We start from the raw sequence: 25,380 nt of genomic DNA on the forward strand, positions 1-25,380 counted from the left end.
CGTGGGGTTCGGCGCAGGCGCAGTAACGGCGCGGGCGGCCGAGGCGCTGGGTCGGTCGGAGTCTTTCGCTCGCTGCCTTGTCCCCCCCTTGCCATGGACGTGAAGCGTCTGAAGGTGACTGAGCTGCGGGCTGAGCTGGGTCGCCGTGGTCTCGACTCCCGTGGGCTGAAGGTGGAGCTTGCCCAGCGGCTACAGGAGGCCCTGGACGCCGAGATGCTGGCGGCCGGGCCCGAGGAAGGCGGCGCTGTTGGGGCCTGCTCTGGGGTGGAGCCGGGGCCTGCGGGGGGCCCGGTCGGAGCCCATCCGCGTGGGGAGGGCGACGACGACGAGGACGAAGAGGAGGAAGAGGAAGAAGAAGAGGAGGAGGAGGAGGACGAGGAGGCGCTGTTGGCTGATGAGGAGCCTACGCCGGCCTTGGGCGGGGAGGCCCAGCCTCAGCCCGGGCCCCAGGAAGAAGCGGCCCAGGCGCAGTCCCAGCCCGAGGGGAGCGACGGGGGCGGCATGAATGGAGCTGAGCAGCCGCAGGAGGAGGGGCCCAGCGGGGACGAGGCGGCGGCGGCTGAGACCAAAGAGGGGGGCGAGGAGCCCGGTGAGGCCCTAGACGGGGTGGGGGGAACATCACCGTAGGTGACTCCGGCCGATTCTTGCTCCCCACCGCGGGGACCGGACCCCCTTAAGTCATACCCCGTACATCCGGTTACTCTCTCCTACTCACCCGTGGGGAACCCCATAGGTTTTCGTATCCCCCTTTCCTGGCACATCCGGGTCCTGTCCCATATTTTCCATGGAATTACCTTACCCTGCACATCCATTCCCTTTATCCTACACATCCAGGCCACTTCCCACATCTCTCATGGGCATCTCTTACCTTCACTGGTTTCTCTTTATCCTGCGTATCTGAAACCGTTCCCTTACCTCATATGTCTAAATGTCCTACAGGATACCTCATGTTACCCCACGCATCCTGATCCACTTTCCGCAAGCTATTTACTCCTATTTTCCCAATTATTTTCCTCCAGCATCACTGAAGCAGGTATTTGGAGGAGCAGACCAGAGCATTGGGAGCTCCTAGTTTCTGACATTGTTAGATAAATGGGTGCCTGTAAACATGTGGCATAATATTTTAAGTATCCCAAGTTCGTTTGTACAATATATGGTGCATATGCAGAATCAGAGGAAATCCATATAACTTTACAATTTGGAAGGCACAAACTTCCCTGCCTCATGAAAGGAGATTTCCAGGCTCAGTGATAACATCCCTGTATATAATTCACTATTGCACTTGTTCTGAACATCTCTTTGCCATTGGCTTTTGATTCAGAAATTCTGTGTCTTGTGCATGGGCTATAAACTCCAGAAGTGGGTTACAGGGTATAAAGGTAAAGCCCTGTCAGCACTGATGTAATGGCTTGACAGTTCTCTTTATTGGTGTCGTTTTGGAATAAAATGCTAATCTGTTTTAAATTTAAAGTAGTTCCAGGTACCAGCACTTGTCACTAAGCCTGTTGCCAGTTTTAGTGGTGAGTGTTGGTACCTAAACGCACTGTACCATTTTTTTCTATCTCCCCATGAAATCTAAAGAAAAAAATAGAGAAAGAGGGAGGGAAACCAACTATAAACAAACCATTGTCAAAGGTCCATAGCAAACAATTTTGCTAAACCTTCCATTGTTGTTTGCAGGGTAATGGTGTTGGTCCCAGGATATTAGAGAGACGGTGCAAAGTAATATCTTTTATCGGAGAGTTCTTCAGGTCTATATAAGCTCAAAAGCTTGTCTCACCAACAGAAGTTGATCTAATAAAAGATCTTGCCCACATTGTCTCTCTAATTTTTCTAAATTTATAGTCATCTCTATTATTTCCCACAATAAAAGATTGGTGGGGGAAGGGGAGTTCAGTGCAAAATTTTATATTTGAGAGACTTTCCAGGTTAATTACTAGCTGTTTGTCATTAATTGGTATGAATTTGTAAAATAGTAAATGAAAACAATAAATGATAGAAAGTGTTGCCTCACTTTTGCATCACCCCTTCTTTTCTGTTCTCTTGTTTTGGTTTCCAAGATGTTTGGAGGAGGAGGAAGCCAATCTGACCAAAACAAAACAGAAAAAAACAAAAAAATTAGTTGGATTTTTTTTCCTGGGTTGTAGTTTGCTTAGATTTATATTACTATTACAAGTATAGCTTCATTTTCTCTATAAAATATATGCATGTGGCTACAAACAGAGACCTTGATCTTTCAAGCGCACAATTCATTGTACTACCAGGACCATCCTGTCCCATCCCATTTCCTTCCTGCCATCCCTTGATTTAGGGGGACTCAGAAGATAAGCACGTGCATAAATATTTGCAGGGGGGGAAACCTTAAAGCCCCAAAGTAGGAAAAATATAAAAATGCAAAATTAAAAAATGTAGAATACATTTAAATACAAATCTTCTCATGGATTCTCCTGGCAGGACCAGACTAAAGAGGGTTGTTTCTCTGGTGGGAGCTTTACCTGTACTCTTTAGGGCATATCCATATTCTCAGCTAGTTGTAGGTGAAACATGGGATATTAATACTGATACTTAGTGCTTATACAGCTCTCTTCTTCTTCAGAAAATTACAGATGTTACTAATTAACTAATGAACATTGAATCCATGTTTTAGTATGCAAGTTAGGGAGAAACTGAATTCAAAATGTTTTGCTTCTAGGAACACTTTGGTTCTTCAGTGCACATCTGTGTTACTGATTCAACTTCAAGTCTAGTCAGTTTTAAAACGTTAAAAATAGTTTCTGGTGCTAATCGTACCCCTGAGTACATCTGTGCATTTTTGTTTTTATAAAATCCTATTTTGTTTCTAAAATGTAGTATTATCCCAAGCTGCTGTGTGAAAGATGCACAAGAACAAAATGGGAAATAGTAAAACTGGCTCTAATCAAATTACTGTAAAATGCACAAATTAAACAACCTGAAATGCAGAATCTTTAATTTTAGTGATCTTGGTTGTCACTTTACAATAGGCGAAAGTCAGGCAGAAGAGTAATTGTTAAGCTGATGGTGTCCCATTAACAGTTTTGGGGTTTTTTAAGTTTAATGAAATGACCAGATTTTTTTTATCAAATGTCCATGAGACACAAGCACTTTATAGGTGTCCTCTTATTGCCAGGAGGACGTGTCAGGCAGGTGGGACCTACAGGGCTTTGGTGTTGCATTCTTAAGGTTTTGTGTCAGTTTCAGTGAGGCTTGCTGACTTTTTCTTCCGTCCCTTACAGCGGACGAAGAGGATGAAGATAAATCAAAGCCGACAGGCTCAGATGGAGAGCGGCGAGGGGTTAAGAGACAACGTGAAGAAAAAGAAGAACATGGCCGTGCTTATTATGAATTCCGAGAGGAGGCTTACAATAGCCGGTGAGGAGAAGGGAATCTTTGGTCCTGATTTTACTGGCAATCCAAGTCACTTCCCGGGCAATGAATGAAACTAGATTTGATCAGCTAGGTCTAGGGTTAGACAGACATCGCATGTGGATGCAAGGAAAAGGATAAAATTTGGTTTGGGACTATAAGGCAGAATGTATGTTCTTGTTTTTTATTCTGTTTTTCCCTATTCTAAATTGTTCTAATTCCTGGATGTTCTCTGATTGCTTGTTTCTTCTCTCACTCCTGTCTAGGTCTAAATCTCCACCACCACCAGAAGAGGAACCGAGAGAGGAAGATGATGAAACTGTTGTAATCCTGGACACATGTATGTATGGGCCATGTGGTAGTTATTTGATGTATAGTAAATTTAAAGTTCAGAGATTTAATCATTGGGTATATAATTTGAGAAACCAAGCATCATAGCTAATGGGGTGTGTGTCAGAATAACAGAGGCCACTCTACTCCTTCAGCCACCATAGGATGTACAGGAGATTGTGTAAGTGGAACTCTGCAGCTGGAACATTTCTAATTCTTTTTGATCTTTTGGGTGATATATGGGAGTACCTGGATAAGTGCAGCATTAATGCAGTAGCACTAGAGCAGTGGTTTTCAGCCTGTGGTCTGCGGACTCTTGGGGGTCTGAAGACTATGTCTAAGATTTGCTAAGGTGTCCACACTGCCATTCAACATTTTTTAGGAGCCCGCAAATGAAAAAAGGTTGAAAACCACCACACTAGAGCAACCTTTTGGCCTGCCTAGCGTTGGAACAGTGGAAAGATAGAAAACTGCCTTCTAAGATGTCAGTTTCTATCTGGATATGAGCCAGACTATTATTGGTACTTGAGAGGTCTAATGGTTTTTGAGTAAATTTGAAAAAGGAACCTAGAGTAAACTGATCTCTTCTTTCTGACAGATACATCTGATCTCCACTTCAAAGCAAGCAAGGACCGCTATGGAGGACAACCTCTATTCTCAGAGAAGTTCCCCTCCCTTTGGTCTGGGGCAAGGAGCACCCATGGAGTGACAAAGGGGAAAGTCTGCTTTGAGGCAAAGGTGGGGCACTTACTGGATGGATGTGCTGAGTCTGTATGTTGCAGAGTGGCATGTGTGTTCTGTTGAGTAACGGGCACTTTCAACACTGAATGAGATGTTGAGTCTGAGCTAGTCCAATTTAATCAGGAATGTCGTGTATTTAATTTAATGGATTGAAATTTAGAGCAGCTCATGAAAGATTCACTTCTGGTTTATTTTGGGGGTGTGTGTGTGAGAGAGAGAGAGAGAGTGAGTGAGTGAGTGAAATAAGGTCTGGATAAGGTGCTGTGGTGATGGGAAGATCCTGCCCAGAGTGTTGAGAGAGACAATCTGTCAGAATTCACTCTTTGGCCTTGGCTCTGTTTAAAAATGCAAATGTAGACCTACTTTTTGTGACAGTTAGAGCCAAATTTCTGATTAAAATTATTTAAATTGTACCCTTTTGCTGGTTTGAATATAGAGAAGGCCTGCAAATTCTTAAGGTTTTTTTTTTTTCCAGCTTGTGTTTTACCTTTGAAATAACAGGATTATCAAGTCTGGGCTCCCCTAGTTTGCTGAAGGGCATCCAGAGGGGAGAGGAGGGCAGGACGGGGAGGGGTTTGGTTGTTTTTGTGAGCCTTCTGTCCTTAATTGAAGGGTTATGGAGGGTTTAATCTTTAGCAAAGATTTCCTTTCTTCCACGTGTTAATTATGCATCCCAGTCATACAGATATTCTCAGAGCAGAATTGTAATCAGTCTAGATAAAACTCCCTTTACCTCTTTATTGCTCAGCTGTCAGTCTTTTGTGATACTAACTCCACTAGCTCTTCATTCACAGCAGCCTCTGTCTAATCTAGTCATAGATATGTAATGTATAAAAGTTTTTCTTAAACACCTTTCAGGCTGCTTTCATCCTGCCTGGGGAAAATGAAAAGAGCACAACACTTACACCCACAAAAACTCAGCATTTAAATGTATGTCACAACATCTCTCTCTTTGTGGTGGAATTTCCCATATAAAGCAACTGTTTTATTTTGGGGAAAAAAAAATCCCCACTGTTTCACTGATAGTTGCTCTGTCTTGGGTATTGGTGTGCCCATACACTGACAGGAATCAGTTTTGCATAGAATACATTCTTCCTTAGGTTTACCCTTATCACTTCAGTCTTCCATTTGAGAGAATTTCTAGTTGGTAGATCTCCTCTCTGATGGGAGTAATCATGAGGATGCTGGTTGAGGCTCAGAATTTGGCAGTCTTTTGTTACATGGGTTTCAGAACATAAATCTATCCATCCCAATTCTGAGACAGGCTGCCAAAATCTGTCACTCAAAATTGCAACACAAGTTTCTATGTGGTGCAGGTTCCCAGTGCTGTCTTCCACTCCTGCTACTGTCTCTGATCTTGTGAGATAATGGGTGGATGGAGACTGTAGAGCCTTGTAAAGGGAAGCAAGTGAGTATAGTCCTACCAGTGCAGTCTCTCATCCAAACAATAGCCCTGCCGCACAAGGATTGGCTGGGGGAGCATACCTTGGTCAGGTCTCTCACAAGGCTCTGCACCAAAGGAATAGACTGTAGAAATAATTGTTTGGTGTAAGTCTTGGGGAATCAACTTCTAAATGGCTGAGGTGATTTGGTGCTGCTGCTATGTAGTGACTGTTAGGGTATCTGACATGAATGCCTGTCTGCTGGAAGCAGATAAGATCTGTATTTGAATAGGCTACAGAGAAAGTAGGGGAAATACCCATTACCTGTGGCCTTGGTACAGAGACCTGTGACCTGCGCATTCCTCCAGTTTATATCCGGGTGTGATTAGCACCTGGAGGAGGATTATAGTCTCGCAGAGGCCTGACTCTAGCTTTGCACACAACATACTAAATGACTCCTTCTCTTTCATTTATCTAGGTGACACAGAATCTCCCAGTGAAGGAAGGCAGTACCGAGGTCCCACTTCTTCGGGTTGGATGGTCTGTGGATTTCTCTCGTTCCCAGCTAGGTAACCGAGCTCATTTTTCTGTTATGTTAGCTATGAGCTGGGGCAGGTTACAGAGCTGTTGAGCTGATGCTGCAGCCTGGGCTGGGATTTTCTAAGAGCTGCAGTGGGCAGTTTGGCTCAGGAGTGACACAGTTTGGGAAAACACGTGTGTAATAGCTACTGTTTTTTTCCAGGTGAGGATGAGTTTTCTTATGGCTATGATGGACGAGGGTTGAAGGCTGAAAATGGGCAGTTTGAAGAATTTGGCCAGCCCTTTGGGGAGAATGATGTGATTAGTTGCTTTGCGGTAAGTGCTATAGATCAGTTGTTCTCAACCAGGGGTCTGGGGTCCCCTGGGGGGGCCACGAGCAGGTTTTGGGGGGCCAAGTAAGGCCAGCATTAGACTTGCTGGGGCTCAGGGCAGAAAGCTGACGTCCCAGCACATGGGACCGAAATCCATCCCCTGAGCCCTGCCACCCAGGGCTGAAGCCAAAGCCTAAGCAATATAGCCTTGTGGGAGCCCCTGTGGCATGGGGCCTCAGGCAGTTGCCCTGCTTCCTACTCCCTAACACCAGCCCTGGCTTTTATATACAGAAAACCAGTTATTGTGGCACAGTATTGTGGGCCGTGGAGTTTTTATAGCATGTTTGCGGTGGGGGGCCCCAAAATAAAAAGGTTGAGAACCCCTGCTTTAGCTAAGGCCTGTGGTTGCCATCTCAAAGGGGCAGGTAGGGGACCTCTGTCCTTGCATCGAAAATATATGTGAAATGTCTTTCCTCCTGTTCGTGCAGGAGCTGGGAGATGGATTTGGAGGAAGGACAACGAAGGGAGAAATAGTGGTCACCCCTCAAAACTTGCTGGTCACAGCATTCTTGTATTCTTTGTTGTCACAGAACTTTGAGAGTGAAGAGGTGGAGCTGTCCTTCTCCAAGAATGGAGAGGAACTGGGAGTGGCCTTCCAGATCAGTAAAGAATCTCTTGCTGACAGAGCCCTGCTGCCACATGTGCTGTGCAAAAACTGTGTGGTTGAATTGAACTTCGGTCAGAAGGAGGAGCCCTTCTTCCCAGTTCCTGAGGAATATGTGTTCATCCACGCCATCCCAGTTGAGGACCGAGTGCGCACACCTCTTCCGCCCAAAACCACGGAGGAGTGTGAGGTAACGGGGTTTGTTCCAGACAGGCCTAGTTATTGCTTGTAAGGAGTCAGCATGGCTGTGAGTTAGGAGCTGTGTTGCATGGCATATTGGTCTGGGTTTTTTAAAGGAAAACTTGATGTACATATGGAAAGAGCCATTCCCTGCAAGGCATTGTGTTGACTGTTACTGTTTCTACTCAGATATTTAATCATTTCAGCTCTTTCTCCTCTAACCTCTATGTGATGCTTCCTGCAGGTCCTGCTGATGGTTGGGCTGCCAGGGTCTGGGAAGACCCAGTGGGCACAGAAGTACACCCAGGAAAATCAAGAGAAACGATACAACATCTTGGGAACAGAGACTGTTCTCTACCAAATGAGGGTAAGCCCTTCCCTTGGGTAGAGTGGTATCACTTTGAGCCTTCACTGGGCTGGGCTGACTGGACAATCCTAGAAAGTATAGTGGCTTTATGTCCCATTGCCAATGTTCTGCTATAACTCTGGCTTTGCAGAAAATTGCTTAGTGGAGTAGCAAGGGGAGGGGACTCCTGATAACAGCAGAAAGGGGTGGGTTTTCCCATCTTTTAAGGTCAATCTGTACATGACTCCAGGCTGAAGAAGGCTTCAGCTGCAGAGGGCAGAACTAGTGGCCAAGCTGGTGGGATTGTGTTCTGGGTTATCTCTGCACCAATAGCTTGTGTTGGACACCTTTATACTGGCGTCTGTGCTAGAGATGGGTAACCACAGGGCTGGTAGAACACTGTGTGTATCTGAAGAATCTCTTATTGATGTCCCTTTTTCTCTTGCCAGACAAAGGGCCTTGAGGATGAAGAGATGGATCCCAAGAGCCGAGACCTGTTAGTGCAGCAAGCTGCCCAGTGCCTTAGCAAGCTGGTCCAGATTGCTCCCAGGGCAAAGAGAAACTACATTCTTGATCAGGTATTATTACTAAATCCCAGTGACTTCCTGACCTGAGCAACTTTGACTTCAGGGCACTCTGAGCATGCTCCTCAGCTCATGTCCCATTCTGATTGGAGGGAATCCAGACTGGACTGAGTTAGTGGCAGATGAATTTCTGAAACCCGTTTCTTTTCCCCCCTCAGTGTAATGTGTATAACTCCGGCCAGCGACGGAAGCTGCTTGCCTTCAAGGGTTTCTCTCGCAAGGTGGTTGTGATTGTCCCCAATGAGGAAGACTGGAAGAAGAGGCTGGAGCTGAGGAAGGAGGTTGAGGGGGAGGATGTGCCTGAATCGGTGATGCTGGAAATGAAAGGTAGACAGGCTCAACCAAGCCTGTTGCATTGTGCTGCAGCATCTCTAACAATATTTAAATAATTCAGAGAAACTAGATAGTTCCAGATAGTCCTGGGCAGTGGTAGGAGCCCAGGTGCCTCTTTGGGGTGATGGGATAGGAAGTCTGTTAACCTCCTGAATCTCTTCTCTGCTGGGAAGTAGTCTTGAGCCACTGAAAGCTGCCTTGATCTTGTGAACTCTCTTGCTGTTTCCATTTTAACGCAGCTAACTTCTCACTTCCGGAGAAGAGTGATTACTTAGATGAGGTGATGTATGAAGAGCTGGTGAAGGAGGAGGCCCAGCCACTGGTCACCAAATACAAGGAGGAGGCCAGAAAACTGCTCCCTCCATCTGAGAAACGGGCAAACCGTCGCAATAATCGCAACAAGCGCAACCGTCAAAACCGCAACCGTGGCCAGGGATATGGTGAGGCTCTGTAGGGGCTGGGCAGCACTGCCTCGCTGGTCTCTTTTGTATCTAAAGGCTCCTTTTGCCGTATTCTCTTGATGTCAAGGCAAACTGTAAGGATTCTGCTCCCTAGGTTTTGAAGAAGGGACTTGGGTCACTCAGTGCAGCCTCAGCAAGAGAACAGAACTTTCTCACCACTCCAGCTTCTAGTTCTTTTCTCAAGCACCTCCCTTGCCCAGTTGCCCTCATGGTTTAACTTCCACTTCCTTATTCAGAGCCTAAATTGGTCTTGTGTTTTGTGCTAACTGATGACTATGAGGGCTGAGATTTTCAAAAGCATTTGCCTTTCAGTGAAACTTGGGCTCCCTCCATGTCCTTAATACTTACTGTCATGGCAGAAGTAACAGTATTATAGAGTGCTCTGTTCCCATAAGCTTTTGTAACCTTCACTGGTGAGAGAAACTTTTCTTAATTTGCATGTGTCCTTTCTACCCCAAGACTTTGTTACTAGTCTTAAATGTGCATTATTCTGCTGCAGCATCACAATGATGTAAGCTCTTGCTTGTCTCAACTCTCCAGATACAGCTTCTCTGCTGCCTTATTTATCTGAATTGAGTTTCTTCCCATTGCCCCATCTCTCACCTTTTCGGAACATCCTGCAGTTTCTCTCTCCCTCTGCTTTCCACTGCCAACAATTCTAACTTGTTCAGTATCCCTGACAAACAACACCCAGTGTATGTTTTACTTGGTGTAGGTTGTCAATATCTGTATGAATTATTCCTGGTCATTCTATAGACTGCAGCAGAGAATTACTGGACATCTCTCCCTAGTGGGATGTTGTTCTATTAATGTTTATCTTCTGTTCATGGTGTGTTGCCTGTCTCATGCTATGCTTTTCCTATCCAGACAGCATTCTTTCACTTTGCTTGGGAGCTACTGAGATTGGGATAAGTGGGGCTGCTGCTGGATTTTTCTCTGTCCTGTAACTTTATTGGAGGGTGTAAAATCTGGTGTAGTCAGTTATACAGGAATCTTTGCTAGTTTCTCCTGACAGAATTTTTGTTTTGTTTCTTAATCTGTGGTTTCATTTCTCTCCTTCTGGCTCTAGGTGTTTGAACAGAAAAGTTAAACCTAGTCTAGCCTTCTCCCTATAGAATTCAAACTGAATGTTTGCTGCTCTCACTCCCCAAAAGGGAAACATGCAACCTGTAGGAAGTAACTGTGCTGACCTGTGATTAGAAAGTCTCTGACACCCTGTTTGTTGCCTTCTGCCATCAGGGGATTGCAAGTCATGGGGCAGCTCAGGAACAACTTGACTCTTGCTGATGTTTACGAGGTACTGCATCCGTAGCTTTGTCTGAGACCTTGCTTATTTCCCTTCTAGTTGGTGGACAGCGCCGAGGTTATGACAATCGATCTTATGGACAGCAGCAGTACTGGGGGCAGCCTGGAAACAGAGGAGTGAGTGCAATAGTTCTGACTACTTCATACCAAATACAGGCAGGGGGTATTGCGGCTGTTGTTGATTTTTTTCCTCTACAGGGAAAGACGGAGTTTTAGGGGGGATTCTTGCTCCATTTTCTTCCCAAGAGGAGGAGGAGATAATATCTAGTTCTTGTGTGGCGATTCTTATCCATAGACCTCAGAATACTTTACAAAGGAGGCCAGAAGCACAGAAGGGAAAGTGACTTGCCTAAGGACTCCTGGCAGGCCAATTGTAGAGCCAGGAATGGAACTCGGGTGTTCTGAGTCTCAGTCCAGTGTTTTAGCCTCTATGCCCCACATCCTCCCATGAGAAGATGACTTTAAAAAATGTAACTTCTGTACTGATGGAGTCCTTCCTGGTAGCCTTTGGGATCCTTTGCACCATGCCTTACTTTTAAGCCACATCTTATGCTCAGGGTATTGGCAGCTGTCACAGGCTGCATCTTGGTGGATGCCTGAACCTAGGTGTTCTAGTCCTGGCTGCCACTGATTTGCTGTTTTCCCATCTCTAAAACAGGGATATACACTCACCTCTGTATAAAATGCTTTGAGAGGTTTGAGTAGAAGAAACTATAGAACTCAATTATAGGAGGCTATGGGGTGCTGCCATAGGATAGGGTTCTGCTTCCACAGGACCAGATCTTCCTACCGAGCACGTTGTTTGGTGTGCTTAGGTAACCATCTCTGTTTTCACAGGGTTACCGTAACTTCTATGACCGGTACAGAGGGGACTATGATCGATTCTATGGACGCGAGTATGACTACAACAGATACCGAGATTACTACAGGCAGTACAACCGGGAGGTGAGTGGCCACACACCATGGGGCAGTAATAATTCTAGGAGGGGCTTCTCAGCATTTAAAGTAGATGTCTTGTGAAGACCTCATTTCCATTTTCTGTTGCCATGGTCCACCTGTAGAAGTATCTTCCCAGCATCCCTGTAGCAACTACAGCAACTTTCCATGTGGAAGAGTGGTATTAAGAAAGTGTTTGGTTGTTTTTACCTGTCCTATTGAACACGGTTCCTGTTAGTGCTTCTCTTAGATATTGGCAACAAGGCTTGACAGCTCCTTCTTCTTCCAGTCACTTTGGAAAGGAGTAACCTGAAACACCTGACCAGGTGTAAGAGACATTAACCCTTAGCTATCTGTTTATGACAAGAGGTCTCTGAGTTTTCATTGCAATGAAGAGCCTGGTCACCTGTAGGAGCAGTGTGGAAGCAAGCAGGTTAAGCCAGAGTAGCATGCTCACAGTTGAGAGCTGCTGTCTTAGGACATTTATGGAGGAGGACAGGGGGCTGGGTAGAAGCTATAGCTGTATGGTTATAGGCGGAACATGGTCTTTCCAGCACAGTGCCCCTGGATACAGACTGCTTCTGTTTTCCTTCCAGTGGCAGAACTACTACCAAGACAGAGACCGATACTACAGGAACTACTACGGATACCAAGGATATCGGTGAAATCCCAGCCGTCTTCACCCTTCAGCCAAGAAGCTGAATCTGCGGAGGTGTCTGCCACTTCCCAAAACACAACCAATGGAAACAGGGCTGTTGGGGGGAGAGCGGCGGCGGCGGGGGGAGGGGTGGGAGGAGGAAAAAACTGTAAATTTTTTTTTTAAAGTTTGTTGAAAAGAATATTGTCTTATTCTATAAAACATTTCAAACCTAGTTAGATATTTGTAATCAAAATGTTTGCGCAGAGAGTGCAGCACTTAGCACTGCCTGGCCTGTACCCTGTGATTGGGCAGGAAAACCACATACCCTTTAACAACTTTCTAGAGCAGCTGGACTGGCAGCCGGGCAGGGAGGTGCAGGGGTTTGCAAGATGCGCTCAGTGATAACTGAACATGTAAGAACCTGGAGGTACAGATGAGTGAGAATAGAGGGGCCAGCATCCCCTGGGGGCAGAGGGAGGGTTGGGAGGGTAGGCAATATTAATTATTGACTGATCATTTACTTGCAAAACTAATTTTCTTCCAGATTATCATTTGCTGATCTAGCTTTGGGGTGATGTGTGGGCTCTGCCCACAGTGATTCTGCAGTCTAGTGCTCTTCAATGACTGGTGGAGAAGGGATCGTTTCCACCTTGGAAAATCTGGCAGAGTTCCACGTTCCTGCTGTTGTCTCATCTGGCTGTGCTGGCTGGATGTAACGTATCCCTGGCCAAAGGCTGTGCTTTTTAGCCGAGCAGTTTGCTTCACCCCCCTGGCTATTAAATTTCCCTGAAAGCTTGTAAGTGGAATCATGAGCTGTTTTTTGGCAGAAGGAAGCACAGGAATTTGGTATGCCAGTCCCTAAATTCTCCGTCTTCCCTGGCCAAAGCAGACTGTCTTGGTGAGACTCTGTTCTCTCCTCCCTCCCCCTCTCAGGCTAGCAGGCTTGGCCAGGTGCTGAATCATCTCTGTATAGTGTCTGTCCTCTTTAGTGGAAGAGAAGGAACATTTCTCAGGGTTTCTGCTGGATCTTTTCTTCATTAGAGCATAATGTGTGTGTATATAGGCAACCCATGCAGTGTGTAACCTTCACCTGTGAGGAGATAGTGCTGAGAATAGCAACAATTTTATACCGTAAGAAGAGGGCACAGTTGGTAAAGTGCTCCTGTGGTTTTGATAAACTGGTAGAGCGTGTATATAGGAAACTGGGGAAGGCGATTGAGTGCAGTAGTGAACCAGCCTGAAGTGGGTGGGTGGGTGTGTGGGTGAGTGTGTGTCCTGCCCTCCCCATGGCCTGAAAACAATAGGGTTTTGACTTTGATACACTCTTCAGCTGTGAAGTCTAGTCCCACAAGAGGGGAGGGGGATTCCTGAGGACACTATGTGAAGGAACGTCCCTTCAGTGCTTAGGGCATGCTTCAGTATAAAATTTGGATTGTCCTCAGTCTTCAGAATTTCTGTAAGATTGGGTGGGAGGAGGGGGCATAATTTCAGAAATTACTCCTTTCCCAGGCAAATAGTTATGTTTTGCAGGGGAGGAAAGGGGGCAGCTACTTCTGTAGGGTGTAAGGAGTGCATTCATAGCAGAAGTGGATGTGGCTGGCTTGTATCTTGGATGGGTGGGGTTGGGGGGGAGGTATTTTCCCGTTAAGAAATTTTAGCATTGCTCTTTAATTTTGTTTCATTCTTATCAGTTTGTCTCCTGCCCTGTGATTCTTCCTCCATCCTTCTTTCCCAGTGAGGACAGGATACCCTCTTAGGAAGTGTATTGTAAATACTCTTGGTTCTGGTCCTATAGCCTTGGATTTGGCTAGGGAACTAATTATGCCCAGTCCCCCTGTTCCTTTCCCTTCCCTACTTGAAGATATCTTCTGCTTTCTCTGTGATTTGCTGTTTGAAATACGAACATTTTAATTTGTTTTAAAAATTGAATTTTTTTATTCTCTGCCTACCATTGCAAGCTGCCCTGTCTCCAATGTCATTGTCACATCCCAGTCCAGACTAAAACCCTCCATCCAGACCAGGACATGGTGAGACGTGGCTCTGCCAGCACCAGAGAGCACAGGTAACAGGTCGCTGGGATCTCCTAGCCCTGTGCCACTTCCCAATGCAAGAACTAGTGAGAAGCAGAGTTCTACTGTCTCCAGCTGCGGTGCCGCATGTGTGTATCTGAACGTGTGACTGTGTGATGACCGTTTTTATAACAAAGCAACTGGTATTTTAAATGATGCTTCAGGCCACTAAAAAATACTCTTGGGACAGGGGTAAAGGGGAGAAAGCAGGAGCCTGCAGTAGCTATGTGCTGGCAAGGGTGTTCGATGCTTTGGTGTTTTTAAAAAGTTCCTTCTTGGGGTGTGCTTTCCAATTGTTGGGGCACAGGCAGCCTCCAGTGTGCAGATCCTCCACAGCTTCATTGAGGTTGGGGGCATGGAATAACCGGCACTGGAGCCAGGAAAGCTTAAATCACTTCAGGAGGCGCTGTCATCGTTAACAGAATAACTTTTGAAGCTATAGTCCTTTTTAAATAAAACCTGTTTTTCTGGGGATGACTAGAACTGCCACATCCTTGTCTGTAAGACCAAGAGATCTTAGCGACTTCAGTAGATGTCTTTTTCTGCACATTTTTGTTAAAAAAAAGAGAAAAAAAAAAGAAAAATTAAATGGTAAACAAGGAAATGCAGCCTGTTTTAGATCTGTTAGTGTTTCATGATTGTACGTCTTAGTTGCTGTAGATGGAAAGCTTGAGAGAACATGAAGGCTGTAAATGTTTTTACAAACTGTAAAACGTTTTGAAGTGGCCAGTAAAAGGGTTTTACCATTGAACATGTAACTGTGTGGTTGTTTACATCTGTAACTTTCCTTCAGATTCTGGCAAATGTAGGCAATAGCTTCCATTTTTAGAATAAATAACCATTGGCTTGACTTAACATCCTTATGTTGCTGCACTGACTTCCTAGGTGTCTCTATACTTTGACTCTTCCCCTCTCCAATAAAAAGAAAACTCAAAAGACCAGACTAATTTTGCTCTTTTCATAAGGCTCCTTTATTCAGATCCCCTGCACTTACCCTGCCTGCTCCATGCTGTATAATGGAAGTCTTAGGACTCATGCAGATCGTGGTGGGCCCTAGCATGGAGCAGCCTAGCACTTGGTGGTGAGGCACAGTGTCAGCGCACTGTTAATACGGACTCCAGGGCTTTCCCTCCAGCTGTGCAAGGGAAATACCCCTTCTCCCTAAGAGCAGGCCCTATGAGAGTGCCTGCTGCGGTTTGGTTCCCTTACTTTCAAGGACTAGCCCTGAGGACTGTGTGCTGAGGGGTGGGGGGTAATCTGAGCCTAACAGGGCGGGGGGCTTGTACTCAATGTGAGGAAGGGTCTCCTAGTACCTAAAAGCCCCTTTGCGCTTGTCTGATCAGCCCTATTGGCGCCGTGACTCCCGGCTTCTCTTCCCTCCACACCTGTCACCGCTGCAGCGTGCACGCGCCCTACTTCGGGCGGGGCGGGGAGGGGAGTGGCCCAGGCGGAGGCCGGGCCGGGGAATGGGGGCTCGGCACCTCCTTCGCTCCAGCGGTTTTGGGGGTGGCCTGGCCCGAGGGCCGGAAGGACCGTGGGCTGCTCTCCACACCCCCACGTGGGCGTTTCCAGATACGTGAGGCTACGCTGCCCGCGCTCCCTGTCTGGACATGGAGCCGGCAGCGGCTGCTCCGCTCCCGGGTGGCGCTCGGCGCAGCCGGAGCTCTGGGCTGCTGCTTCCCGGGCCGGGCCGGACGCGGAGTGATGCCCAGATGCTGGACGATGCGCTTGGCCGGCTGAGCAGAGCCACTGCGGCCATCACAGCCAACGTGCGGCGGATCAATGGGGCGTTGGAGAGGTAATGAGCCGGGGGACGCCGCCTGGGACGGACCCCTCTTCCCCGGCGTGCTGGAGAGAGGGCAACCCCTGCCCTGCCTGGGATCCTCTGCGGGGGCTGGAGACGGAGCAACCGGTATCCCCCGCGGGTCCCACTTCCCGTCGTGGGATCCTTCTCTGGGAGACGCGTGTGGGGTCTGCTCCTAGCGTCGGAGAGGGGCCGCCTCTGAAGTGGGCAATACCCCCACCCCAAATTGTCCCAGCCTCAGACCCATTAATTCCCCGAATCCCTGTATCTGAGGTAGCTTCCCCTGGGCTGCGTAGAGTTTATATTGTTACTAATTCTTGGAGGGGTGGCCAGAGGGTGCTGGATACTGCATAAGGTAGTACAGGCGTGGGTGGCTGCTGGGGAGAGGGTGTGGGGATGGACAAGGAAAGATGATGGGTGTAGGGTTGGTGGGTGAGTGAGGGCTATGGAGATGCAAGGGTGGCAGATTTGGGGATGGGCCTGTGGGTGAAGGAAGGATACAAGACATGGAGAGCAAGGGCAGTAGTTGTGGATGACAGGGTCGGGCAGTGGGCTGGACACCAGCCTCATCTATCTTCCCCATCTCAACAGTGCATTATCCATCTAGCCTTAGCGATGTGGGGGTCAGGGTTCACATCAGTAATGGAAGCTCCTTTCCCCTTTGCCCAGGATTCTGGAGGATAAAGCGACTGTGGAGGAGCTGAACCAAATGCTGGTGTGTCAGGGGAGGGGGACCTGGGCTAACAGTTTCTGTGCAGCACCAGATGAGTGCTAACACCCCCAACAGCTCCAGGGAATGAGTGAGAGCAGGAGTGGGTGCCCCATGCTGGGGTTCCCTCTCCCAGGGCACTCCCAGGTACCACAACGCAATGAGATCCCAGGCTCCCTGTTGCATTGGCAGAGCGTCCATTCCTGGTGAGGTTGCAGTCTGTGGGGTGCATGGTTCCATGAGGGTGGGTCAGGGAGCCATGTCCCATCTGCTACAGACACAGGCTGTGGTGGGATGATGATGAGAAGGGCAGGGGTGGTGGTGGTGAAGAGACTTCTGGAAGGAGCCCCACCAGGTGCTTGATTCTGTCCTTCACTTACTCTCAGCCCTCTCTTCCAGAAGAGCTTTGAGTCAAAGTAGCTATGGGATCACCCCAGAGAGAACCGCAACCACAGCCTTCTGCTTCCGAGACATGCTTGGGCCCCATATCAGAGAGTGGGACCCAAGCTGCTCAAGAACATCCTGGCTTGTTGCCTGCTGGAAACGCTGCCTTCATGAGGACATTAGGAACACCATTGTGTACTGGGTGGCAGTTTTGCCCCATGACACTTGGAGACTTTCCAGTCACTCCTTGTTCTCACAGATAATAAATGGACATGATTCCTGACATCCAACTTGTCTCTGAATGTGTGACTCCCACCGCATCATCTACCTCCCCTGGGTGCAGCCATGTTGACTGTAGGATGGTCAAAACACAGGTGCCATCACATTGGTCTAGAGCAGTGTGAGTGTCCTCATCTTGTTTCCTATTGTGGTATTGGAAGCAAGGAAATAATGCCTCTACCATCACCACTAACACTCCTTTCCCTTGAGGTCGAGGAGTCATCTTCCTGGTTACTAGAACCAAAGCCACTGGGTGTGCAGGAGCCCTGCCATGAGCTCATGGGATCAGAAGGAGAACAGAGGCCTTCTTGGAGAGTGAATTCCAGAGCTGGGAGAGGTGGGTGAGTGTTGGTGCTGGAGTCACTGGTATTTTGACTGGTTGGTGTGTTACATGTCCCCAACCTCCACAGCCTGTGAGTCTGTTACAGGCCCAGCTGCGGAGCCTGCCTCTTTAACTCAAGCAGTATCAGTTTATGCTTTAAACCGTGGAGGCCCTGATTCAATCCCTGCTGGGTCAGCATCATGTATGCCCATGTGGTCAGATACCAGTGGCTTGGGGAGCAGGTTCAGAGAGAGGGTTATGTAGGACTGGGATTGTGTAACATGTGGCCGGGACTGCATGGTTCTGTCTAGTTAGAGTCTGAGCTATGGCAGACAGAGAGGATTAGTCTGAGGGCTGCAGTGCCTCCAGTCCTTCCACTGGAGCCTCTGGTGCTGCCACAACATGGGATTAAAGCGTCCCTCCGTACAGCCATTTTAGTGTGTGGAACAGAAGCTGGCTGAAGACCATCGTATTATTCGCGGCCAGGCACTGATGCGGGATGCTGCCATCTTAGTTTCTGGAACAGAACATGTTCTGAACGCTGCGATCTTTTGGTTGCCGCAACGGAAACTGCCCGAGCGGCCGCCATTTTAGATCGTGTAATAGAAGCTACCTAAGACGTCGCCACCTTGGATTCTGGATTGGAAGCTACCAAAGGAACCGCCATCTTGAGTCCTGGAATGGAGGATGCTTGAAGTGCAGCTTGCAGGGTAGGAATACGTGTGCGCGCGCACCCATCGTCCGTGCCGCGTCATGTTGCTCAACAATTGATACAACCCTGGGCGCCGCCATGTTGGCTCAGGGCGCTGAAGCTGGCGTGGGCGCCGCCACGCTCCCCTGTGTCTGGCAGGCTAGAGGTTGCACGTGGCTGGGGCAGAAAACGCGGGGTCGGGCTCCGAACCGGGTGACTGTGGTGCTAGGGGCACAGTGAGGGGACGAGGGGAAGGGGAAGGTGGTGGATCTCCTGGCCATGGACGCCGACCTGGTGTGCAGGTGCCAGGTGAGAGCAGGGGGGTGCTCTGCGGTACCGGGTGAACGCGCGTGGGGAGGGTCTCACCACCAGGGCGGGCTTAGGGTGGGGGTAGCTCCTGAGACCCCAACGCGCCGCCCTCCTGACCGGCCTGTCCCCACGGGGGGGGAACAACGCGGGCCACACCGTGGTGGTGGGGCTGGTCGAGTACAATTTCCATCTGCTGCCCAGCGGGGTCTTGAACCGCCATGCCACCTCCTTCCTGGGTGAGTGACACCCCCCCGTGCATCCCAATATCCCCCTGGATCCCCGCCCCGACACCCCACCTCCTTCCTGGGTGAGTGACCCTCATGCACCCCAAAAGCCCCCTGCATCCCCTCTCTGACACCCCACCTTCTTCCTCAGTGAGTGACCCCCCATGTATCCCAATATCCCCCTGCATCCCCTCTCTGACACCCCACCTTCTTCCTCAGTGAGTGACCCCCCATGTATCCCAATATCCCCCTGCATCCCCTCTCTGACACCCCACCTTCTTCCTCAGTGAGTGACCCCCCATGTATCCCAATATCCCCCTGCATCCCCGCTCTGACACCCCACCTTCTTCCTCAGTGAGTGATCCCTGTGCGCACCAATATACCTCTGCATCTCTGCCCTGACACCCCACCTCCTTCCTCGGTGAGTGATCTCCATACACCCTAATCCCACTGCAGCCCTGCCCCCAACACCTCCCCATGTACTCCAGTATTCTCCTGTCTCCCCAACCCCAGTGCCACCACCTTGATCAGTGAGAGCCCTCCCTCTACCCAATATACCCCATATTCCCCACCTGGCACCCAGCAGGGGCCCAAACTGCCATGCCACAGCCCTCATCCCTGGAAGATCTCCCTGCACCTCCACCTACTTTCTACACCTCATCTTCTCCATTGTCCTGTGCGGGCCTGAATTGCCATGCCACCTCCTCATCCTTGAGTGACATCCCCCACTTGCAAATACCCTATTTCCCAGTACCCCTCTGCATCCTCATCCTGATCTCCAACACCCCTCCACCTCCAATAGTCGGCAGAGTCTTAACTTGCAATACCACCTCTGCACTCCATATCTCTGCTAGGCTCTTTGCCCCTCATTCAACCCCTTGCACTCCAGCCTGTGACCCTGCTGCTGGGTGTCTTTCCAGGAAACTGAGTGGTCATCCATCTTCCAGGACTCTTTGAAGAAGCTGAGAAAGGGCCTGGTAAGTGACCAACCCCAGCCACCCTGCTGCTCCCTTCCTCAGAGAGAGGGTCTAGTGGTTGCGGTGAGGTAGGGAGTGGGGAGGGGCAGTACTCTTGGGTTAGCTGCCCAACTCTGGGAGGGCATTGGGGTCTAGTGAGTTAGAGCAGGGGTGGGAGTCAGGACTCCTGGGTTCTGTTCTTTCCCCCAGTTACATAAAGGCACAGTAAATAAATCCCAGTTCCCACTCTTTATAGCAGGGCTGTCACCGGCCCTATGCATGGGGATGGGAGGCTCAGGCCTGGCATGTAGGATAGGCTAGGCCTGGGATCCCAAGGAGGGAGGCCCAGGGGTGATCCTGGCTGACCTTCCCACAGTAATGTGTTTTCCTTCCCCGCAGGTCTGGAGGGCTGGGAGTCCCGCACGGTGATCTCAGATAGAGCTCACATTGGTAAGTCCAGAGCAGCCAGCAGGGGGCACTATCTGCATCATCTGGGACCTCTTCTACCATTGGAATGTCTCCTATCAAGACCCAGGGGCACTGGGCTCATTGGGAGGGGATGACGAGGCAGCTGAACAGCGGAAGGGGGGGGGGGTTGAGCAGGCTGTGTCAGCAGATGGGGAGGGGGCTGGTGGGGGCAGTGGTAGCAGAGGAGTGTCCCTTCCATCTCACCTCATCTCCCATTTTGTCTTGCCACAGTGTTCGATTTCCACCAGGCTGTGGATGGGATCCAGGAGCAGCAGCGGCAGCAGCAGGATGGCAAGAAGTGAGGGGCTTAACAGCTGGGTCCCCATTTGGGAGGGGCAGGAGGGATGGAGCTGGGCCTGGGCCTGGGCCAGGGGAGGATTATGGCTGGGTCCTCTGGAGCGGGGCATTTTGTTAGGGGTTCCCCTGGGTCACCAATGGCAGAGGCTAGGTTGAGGTTGGGGGGAGGGGAAGCTGTTTCTGTGGGATTCCCATCCTCTGGTGTCAGGGTAGCTTCTCTCCCTGCAGCCTGGGCCAATGTGGGGAGCATCCAATCTGGCTGCAACCTGGTGGATAGGAGGAGCTCCCACCACTACCCAGCTTTGACCCTGCTTCCCTGGCAGCCTGGGCATCACCAAGAAGGGCATTGGCACTGTCTATGCCTGCAAGGCTTCCCACACCGGCCTGCGCATCTGTGACCTGCTGGCCGACTTCCATGAGTTCTCCAAGAAGTGAGTTGAGGGAGAAGGAACGGTGGGAGGAATCCTTTCACATAGATGCCCAGAGCCCCCCCGGGGATCCATTCATGCCTCCCAGCCCTGGGGCCTTCTCAGGATGCCCTGCCTCTGCCCTGGGAATCTGTTCACACATCACACCCCATGTGACAGTGCAGAGCTTGGGCGTTTGTGACTCCAGGTAGTGCAGTAGCGTTTAGGGGTGCCCTTGTGGGATGACTGGTCCCCATCTCTATCTCTCAGGTTCAGGGTGCTAGCCCAGCAGTACAAGGCCATGTACCCGGCTCTCACCATCAACACAGAGGCCGAGCTGCAACAGCTGAAGGTGGGTGAGGGCCCCAGTGATGCCCCCCAGCTGTGAACCACCCTCCCCTCTGCCCTAGGAATAACCCTTCCCCCCAGGAGTCCCCCACCTGGCTGACAACCAGCCTGCCCCCCAGAAACACCACCTTCCCCTCTGGGGATCCCTACCTCCTTGAGAACCACTCACAATTTCTTCTTGTCTCCAGGGTCCCCTACCTGGATATGAACCAACCTCCCAGGAACCGCCCTTCCTTCCCCTGGAAATACACTCTGATCCCTTAGCTGGCTGAGAGCACCCAGTGTCCCCGAGTAGCCCCAGAGATGAGTGGTAGCATCCCAGCATCTCTCCCCAGGTCTGTGCTGAAAGGATCCGGCCTCTGGTGAAGGATGGTGTCTAATTCATGCACCAGACCCTGCACTGGCCCCCCAAGAAGATCCTGGTGGAAGGAGCCAATGCTGCGCTGCTGGATATCGACTTCGGTAAGTGCGGCGCTCTGCCCTCGTGCCCGGTGTATGGCAGGTGAGGCCCCCCTGTCTCTGTGCAGTCTCTAGGGAATGCCAGGCCCTGGGCTTAGCTTTTCCCATGGCAGCTGCAAGGCTTCAAGACCTGGGCTAGCGGTGAAAGCAGGACTTAGATCTGAGCCAGTATTGGCAGAAGCAACTGCCCCACTTTCTTTGTGGCCTCCTGGAGCCCATGTCTGTTTTACCCTGTGTGTGCTCTGCCTGGGGCTGCCAAGATCGCCCTCTCTCCTCACCACTGCTGCTCCTTTGTCCCTAACTCCAGCCCTGCTGTGTTCGCTGTCGTGCTTTGCTTGGGGTTTCCATTGTCTCTGCAGGGCCCTCCCTTCATCTGGGCTGACTGCACTCAGCTCTGGATAAGTTATCTGGGCTGGAACCAATATGGTTGTGTGGCACCAGCCATCCCTTCTCAGTCTCCTCAGAGGAGAAATTAACCCTCACCCCCAGCAGGGAGCAACACAAAGTGAGTAGGGAAACTGAGTCACACACATTGTTAATAAAAATAGCACCAAAATTCCCACGTTTTGCACCCCTCCCTGCTCCCCGGGGCTCTGCACAGCAAAAGCAGTGGGAGCCAAAGAGACACGTTCTGATCACCGCAGTGCAGGCTGGGAAGAGAGTCCTCATCACAACTGGAGTCTGGGGCTGGGATAGGTGTGTGTGAGCTGGGGATAGGGGAACCTGAGTCCCATATCTCAAGGCCCCATTTGCTGCCACCCCCTGCTTAGCTCACTCTGGCCTCTCATCTCTCCCCAGGGACATATCCATTCATGACATCCTCGAACTGCACAGTGGGAGGCGTCTGCACAGGCCTGGCGTCCCACCTTGCCACATCGGGAAGGTGTATGGCGTGGTGAAGGCCTACACCACCCGAGTGGGTGTTGGAACCTTCCCCACCGAGCAGAACAATGTGAGTGTAGAGGGTGGATCTGAATGGCCAGTTATGAAGTTGGGGGACATGTTCCCTGATGCTTATGGGCAGTCGCAGAGAGAGGGAAGTGGGATTCATAGGCTTTTCCCCTCAAGGGATAGGGAGGACCCTCGGTCCCCCATCCCAGGGAGCAGGGAAGATTCTGGCGCCCTGGGAGCCCTAGGGTCCCAGGAGTAACGGCCTGTCCCTTCCCCTCTGGCCCCACAGGAGATTGGGGAACTGCTGCAGTCACGGGGTCAAGAATTTGGCGTCACCACAGGCCGAAAACGCTGCTGCGGGTGACTAGAGTTGATGCTGGTGAGATACACCCATATGATCAACGGATTCAGCGCGTAAGGGCTGCAATCACTGCCCCCACCTCATAGCCTCAGTAACCCCCTCTACACTCACCCTGCCATCTCCTCCCCCATTACCCACAGCCTCACTCACACACCCCTCACTCTCCAATCCTTGCCGCTCATTGTCCCTCCCTGTCATAAACAGATAGCTAAGGGTTAATGTCTCTTTCACCTGTAAAGGGTTAACAAATAGTGACCTGCAACACCTGACCAGAGGACCAATGAGGAGACAAAATATTTTCAAATCTCGGTGGAGGGAAGCCTTTGTCTGTGTTTTTTGGGTTTTGCTTTGTTCTCTCTGGGCTCTGAGAGTGACCACGCTTACCTACAGGCTCTCTAATCTTCTATTCCAATTTTGTAAGTATAAAGGTAGAAAGGCGGTATAGTCTTTTTATTTGTTTTCCTTTATTTTCAAATGTGTATTTGGCTGGAAGTATTTTAAATTGTATTCCTATTGGAGGAGGCTGTTTCTCCAATTTCTTAAGCTGACAGACCCTGTAACTTTTTACCATCTAAATTGCAGAGATAGACCTTTTACTTTTTTTTCTTTTTATTAGAAGTTTTGCTTTTAAGACCTGTCTGATTTTTTTCCCCTTGTTGAGGCTCAAGGGAATTGAGTCTGTACTTAACAGGGAAGGAGAAGGGAGGGGAAGGGTGGAATCGCTTTGTTTTAGATTCACGGAGCATGAATCTATCTCTCTCTCTCCAGGAGACCTAATTTCTCTGTGTTGTGATTCAGAGTTTGAATCACAGTAATCTTCCAGGGTAACCCAGGGAGGGGAAGGCTGACAAAGGCAACGGTGAGGAAAGGGGTTTACTTTCCTTGTGTTAAGATCCGGGGGGTCTGGGTCTTGGGGGTCCCCAGGGAAGGTTTTTGGGGGACCAGAGTGTATCAGGCACTCGAATTCCTGATTGGTGGCAGCTTATCAGATCTAAGCAGGTAATTAAGCTTAGGGGAATTCATGCTAGTACTCATATTTTGGACGCTAAGGTTCAGAATTGGGAAAGATACTATGACATTCCCTTCCTACAGTCTCTCTAACCTTTCTCATTTCATGCACTCCCCTACTGTCAGTCACTGCCTCCCACACTCTCTGGTCCCCCCCACCCCCGCCAGTATAACCTACCCCCTGCTCTCCCTGCAGCCTGGTGCTCATCAAGCTGGATATTCCGGACACCTTCCCGGAGATTAAGGTGGGCGTGGAATACCGGTTGGAGGGGAAACCCATCGCCTACTTCCCAGGTGAGCCAGTGGCGGGGTTACCCTGTGAAGGGGAGGTTTTGTCCTTTCTTCTGCCTTTCCCACAATGAGAGGGCAGTGACCTCTGGGCCTCAGGCCTTGTATCCCCTGAGCTTGGGGGCAGGAGAAGCTCCTGAGAGGGGAGGGACTGAGCCATCCCTGGGTTGGGACAGGCATCCCTCCAGGGAGTGCAGGGGACAGAGCTGTCGCGGTGGTGGGGAGTGGCATGCGGCGTGCGGGCAAGACTGCCATGGGAATGAGATGTGGGGAAGGGGCTTCCTGGGAGGGGGATAGGGGCTCCTTGGCTAGTAGGGGATGAACCATCCTGGGGTTGTGGGGGATAGGGGCTCCCTTGGGCCCTGCAGCAGCCAGTAAGCTTCTCTGCTCCCCGTAGCGAGCCAGGAGCTGCTGAACAAGATGTCGGTGGGCTACGAGACGCTGCCAGGCTGGCAGTGCAGCAGAGCAGGCCCGCAGCTTTGCCGACTTGCCTCCGCAAGCCCAGAGCTGTGTCCACTTCATCGAGCGCTACCTCGAGGTGCCAGGTATGTCCACAGCCCTACTGAGTAGCCTGCTGGCCTGGGTCACAGCCCCAGCATCAGGGCCTGGGGATGGGCATGCTGGGCACCCCCTTTAGGGTGCTGTGTGGTTCCCTGGTTTGGGGATGCCATGGGGCGTGGGATCTGCCTCCGTCCTCCTACGGTGAAGTGAGTCTGTCGGGAAGTTCCACAAATCCTTCATCAAGGTTTCTGGGGCCTCCCCCTCCACCCAGGCTGTCACTTGGGTTCTGTTTGGGGGGTGGAGGAAATCGGCCTTGCATGTGGGGTAGGGAGAGAGGAGGGGGAATCTGCTGTGTGTGAGGGAGGTCTGAGAGTTCCTAGTTCTCACCCCCCCTTTCTCCTCTCTCAGTGAAGTGGGTCGGTGTCAGGAAGTTCCGCGACTCCATCATCAAGATTTTCTGAGCCTCCC

At 50.2% G+C, this 25,380-nt stretch overlaps 1 protein-coding gene and 1 pseudogene across 2 annotated transcripts; both read left to right on the top strand.

Annotated features, from left to right (window-relative positions):
* The first annotated feature begins 4 nt into the window (after positions 1 to 4).
* On the top strand, positions 5 to 15,061 carry HNRNPUL2 (heterogeneous nuclear ribonucleoprotein U like 2). Of its 2 annotated transcripts, XM_030568204.1 has the most exons (15): positions 5 to 589; positions 3,255 to 3,390; positions 3,651 to 3,724; positions 4,313 to 4,452; positions 6,316 to 6,406; positions 6,580 to 6,692; positions 7,279 to 7,542; positions 7,777 to 7,899; positions 8,328 to 8,456; positions 8,621 to 8,789; positions 9,035 to 9,235; positions 10,602 to 10,678; positions 11,399 to 11,506; positions 12,094 to 12,209; positions 12,682 to 15,061. In XM_030568204.1, exons 1-14 carry the CDS (start codon positions 94 to 96, stop codon positions 12,160 to 12,162), a joined length of 2,190 nt encoding a protein of 729 aa, XP_030424064.1. In that variant the 5' UTR covers positions 5 to 93; the 3' UTR covers positions 12,163 to 12,209; positions 12,682 to 15,061. The 2 variants fall into 2 exon arrangements, with proteins under 2 accessions (XP_030424064.1, XP_030424063.1); XM_030568203.1 differs by having other exon boundaries at positions 12,094 to 15,061.
* A 3,376-nt stretch (positions 15,062 to 18,437) lies between these two features.
* Positions 18,438 to 25,373, top strand: LOC115654463 (annotated as a pseudogene).
* The last annotated feature ends 7 nt before the right edge of the window (positions 25,374 to 25,380 follow it).

This window comes from Gopherus evgoodei, chromosome 7, assembly GCF_007399415.2.
Source record: "Gopherus evgoodei ecotype Sinaloan lineage chromosome 7, rGopEvg1_v1.p, whole genome shotgun sequence".
Classification (NCBI taxonomy): domain Eukaryota; kingdom Metazoa; phylum Chordata; order Testudines; family Testudinidae; genus Gopherus; species Gopherus evgoodei.

Bases quoted from the DNA above. Each gene is read 5' to 3' on its own strand.
- HNRNPUL2 (XM_030568203.1), top strand. From the start codon at position 94: ATGGACGTGAAGCGTCTGAAGGTGACTGAGCTGCGGGCTGAGCTGGGT. The intron at 8,457-8,620 runs GTATTATTACTA...TTCCCCCCTCAG, and splicing joins GAAACTACATTCTTGATCAG to TGTAATGTGTATAACTCCGG. The intron at 11,507-12,093 runs GTGAGTGGCCAC...TTTTCCTTCCAG, and splicing joins ACAGGCAGTACAACCGGGAG to TGGCAGAACTACTACCAAGA.